Source organism: Alligator sinensis, unplaced genomic scaffold (genome assembly GCF_000455745.1).
Source record: "Alligator sinensis unplaced genomic scaffold, ASM45574v1 scaffold1511_1, whole genome shotgun sequence".
In the NCBI taxonomy this organism is placed as follows: Eukaryota; Metazoa; Chordata; order Crocodylia; family Alligatoridae; genus Alligator; species Alligator sinensis.
In genome coordinates this window covers 182,663-185,857 of record NW_005843139.1, presented here as the reverse complement: position 1 = coordinate 185,857, position 3,195 = coordinate 182,663, and the positions used below count along the sequence as shown (strand labels likewise).

The following is a 3,195-nucleotide window of genomic DNA, read 5'->3' as shown; positions in this document are numbered from 1 at the left end:
CGAGTTCTCACCCAGCTCAGGGAGGGGGTCAGAGAAAGGACAGCTTGGAATCTGGATGCCTGGGTTCTCCCCCCAGTTCTGCGAGTGAGGGGCAGAGGGCATGTCCTGGGGCCAGGGAAGGGATCCCATGGGGACTCACCTCTGCTTCCTGCCGCCCGGGGTCTGCTGGGGCGTAGAGGTGCTGCCCAGAGAGAGGGGCAAGCTGAGCCGGGGAGCACCAGGGACCCTAGAGGAAGGGGAGAAGCAGAGAGGTTTCAGAGGCAGGGGGGAGGACCCAGGTGTCCGGGCTCCCAGATCTACCCCATCGCACCCCACTCCCCTCCCAGAGTTGGGACAGAACCCAGGCATCTGGGCTCCCAGCCCCTCCAGGTCTACCCCAGCAGGTGCCACTCCTCCCACCCCACCCCACCGAGAACCCAGGTGCCTGGGCTTCCAGCCCCTGGTGCTCCAATCTGCCAGCCCCTTCTCGCATGCCAGAGAACTCAGGCATCCAGCCCCACTGCTCTACCCCGCTAGATGCTGCTCCTCTCCCAAAGAACCGAGGTGTCCGGGCCTCCATCCCTCCCCCCACCACAGTTGCCCCCACAAGCCCCAACTCCCTTCCCCAGTTGCCTCCACTCACCTCTCAAAGACTCCAGGCACGTGCGCTCCCAGCTCCCTCCCACTCTCTTCCCAGAGAACCCAGGCGCCCAGGCTCCCAGGCAGAGTGAAAGGGGCTGGGGGCAGGTAGGGACCCAGGCATGGCCCCCCACCACTCACCTGTCCTGGAGGGAGCTATTGCCAGAGCTCCCCGACAACTGGAACACCTCCAGGGCCAGGCTGCCCGTCCCACCTTCATCGTCCTCGTCGTCCTCCCAGTCGCTAGAGAAGCTGCCGTAGGCAGGGAGCAGCGGGGAGCAGGGCGGGGTGGTCGGGGGGCCCTGGTGCCAGTGGGGGAGACTGCACAGCGCCAGCCAGGCCCCCCACAGCAAGCTCATCAGCCCCTGTGGGTGGGCAGGGAGAAGGGGGGAGATTAAGTGGGGCAGGAGGCAAAGAGCACAGGAGGCAAGCAGCAGGGGGGCACTGACCTGGAGCAGCACAGTGCCCCACTCCAGCCCAGCTTCAGCCAGCAGAGCGAGGCGGCGCCAGCGGCCCGTGCAGCGCATGAGGTCAGACTCCAGAAGGGTCTCCGCTGAAGGGCGGAACCGGGGGTCAGGCTCCAGCATGGCAGCCAACAGGGCCTGCAGCTCCAGTGACAGGCCTGGGTGGGGGTGGGGGGAGAGGAGGAGATGATAAGGAAGACCTCTGCGGTGCCCCGGCCCCAGGCACCCTTGGACCAGGGAAGGACCCAGGCATCCGGGCTCCCAGCACCCCCTGCTTCTCCCCACCAGGCCACACTACCCACCTGGACCTCCAACTTGCCATACTTCCCTCTGCCCCCCACAAACACAGGCATCCCCAGCTCCGAGACTTACCCACTTCAACCCTCCCCAGACCCCAGCCCTTACCCAGAGAACCCCAGGATCCTGGCTTCCAGCTCCCCTTGCTCCCCATCCCCCCGGAGCTGGGGTGGAGCCCCGGCATCCAGGCCCTTCCCCAGACGTACCAGCTGTGAACTCAGGGGGCAAGTATCCCTGCCGCAGCTGCTGCCAGGCCTCACCCCCCGTGGGCAGCTCCAGGTTGCAGGCGACCTCCAGGATGGTCATGCCCAGGCTGGGGGTAGGGGGCAAGAGTCACGAGTGGGGGAGGCAAGATGGGCAACTGCCCCCTCCCACCCCAGGCAACTGCCCCGTCCAGGTGGCTGCAGCCCACAACATTCAATCGGAGCGTGCCTGGTCAGTCAGAACAGGGTGGGGTGGGAGCAGGGGCAGGGGGAAGTTGGGCACCTGGACGCCGGGGTCCTAACCTGAAGACGTCAGCAGCGGGGCTGTAATCCCCACGCAGCAGCTCGGGCGCCATGTAGCGGGGGTCGCCCTCCTGCGCTTCGCCCAGTTCGGCCTGGCCCAGCTCAAGGGCCAAGCCAAAGTCGCCCAGCTTGCAGACACCGCGGGCAGTGAGGAAGACGTTGGCCGGCTTGACGTCCAAGTGGGCCAGGCCACAGACACGCAAGTGCTGCAGCGCCCGCAGCAGGTCCCAGAGCCAGGCGCGGACACGGCGCTCAGGCGGGGGCTGCCCGCGGGCCTCGCAGTGCTGCAGCAGGCTGCCCGGGCACAGCTCCGTCTGCAGGTAGAGCTGGCCCCGCTCCTCCCAGGCCTGTGCCAGGCCCAGGCAGTTGGGGTGGCGCCCCACGCGCCCGTGCCGCCGCGCCTCTGCCAGTTTGCGGTGCCGGTCGGCCGCCCCCCGGAAGGGCTCCACCGACCGCTTCACCGCGTACAAGCGCCCGTCCGCTCGGCTCCGCACCTGGGGGAAAGCGGGGGGCAGCCTGGGCACCCGGACCCCTGCGCTCCTGCTCCGGCCATCCCACGGCTCCCGCCACGCCCCAGCACTCCTCCCCCTGCCCCCCTACCTTGTAGACCTCGCCAAAAGAGCCGCGGCCTAGGTGGCCCAGCACCTGGAAGCACTGGCGGAAGAAAGACTCCCGCTTGGCGGGGTCATACAGCGGGGGCGCGGCCTGCCCAGGGCCCCCGCGGCACCACACGAGGCGGGCCCGCGGCTGGCTCCAGGGCTGGGGCTGGCAGCCGGGGAAGACACGGCTCACGGTCGGGGGCACTTTGTGGCGCGGCCGGGACAGGAGGGAGTAGCCCGACGCCCGCTGGGGCCTCTTGGCTGAGAAGCTGCCCTCGGCCTCGCGGAAGAAGGCCGGCACGGGCAGGGGCGTGCAGCTCAGCCGGGGCTCGGGGCCCGCCTCGTCCAGGGGCACCGGCATGGCGTCAGCGCTGGCCGGGGCGAGAAAGAGGAAACATGGTTAGCAACGTGGTTAGCTCCCCGCGCACCCCCTCCCCTCCGCACGAGCAGGCGCAGGCAGGAGCACGGCCTACTCGGGGCGCCCACGCGACCGGGGAGCCCGGGCCCCTGCACTAGGGGCGAGGGGCAGGCTGGGGCTGCGCTCCTTGGCATGAGCAGGAGGGCGCTGCCGGGAGAGGAGGAAGGGCAGCCCCGTGGCGTGAGGGCTGGGGCGGAGGGGCAGCCCCGTGGCATGAGGGGCTGGGGTGGCATGAGCGGGGCGGGGCGGGGCTCACCTCCAGGGCCCGGATGTGGCGGGTCCCCCGCGCGGGA

The 3,195-nt window shown here is 69.7% G+C and overlaps 1 protein-coding gene across 1 annotated transcript; it reads right to left on the bottom strand.

Annotated features, from left to right (window-relative positions):
- Positions 1 to 128: 128 nt before the first annotated feature.
- Positions 129 to 3,189, bottom strand: PKMYT1 (protein kinase, membrane associated tyrosine/threonine 1). Its single transcript, XM_025193965.1, has 7 exons — positions 3,159 to 3,189; positions 2,486 to 2,855; positions 1,886 to 2,379; positions 1,586 to 1,692; positions 1,068 to 1,240; positions 760 to 983; positions 129 to 226 (listed from the first exon to the last, which is right to left on the bottom strand). Exons 2-7 carry the CDS (start codon positions 2,843 to 2,845, stop codon positions 136 to 138), a joined length of 1,449 nt encoding a protein of 482 aa, XP_025049750.1. The 5' UTR covers positions 2,846 to 2,855; positions 3,159 to 3,189; the 3' UTR covers positions 129 to 135.
- Positions 3,190 to 3,195: the final 6 nt, after the last annotated feature.

Bases quoted from the DNA above. Each gene is read 5' to 3' on its own strand.
- PKMYT1 (XM_025193965.1), bottom strand. From the start codon at position 2,845: ATGCCGGTGCCCCTGGACGAGGCGGGCCCCGAGCCCCGGCTGAGCTGC. The intron at 2,380-2,485 runs GTAGGGGGGCAG...GCTTTCCCCCAG, and splicing joins CTTTTGGCGAGGTCTACAAG to GTGCGGAGCCGAGCGGACGG. The intron at 227-759 runs GTGAGTGGTGGG...CCCTTCCTCTAG, and splicing joins AATAGCTCCCTCCAGGACAG to GGTCCCTGGTGCTCCCCGGC.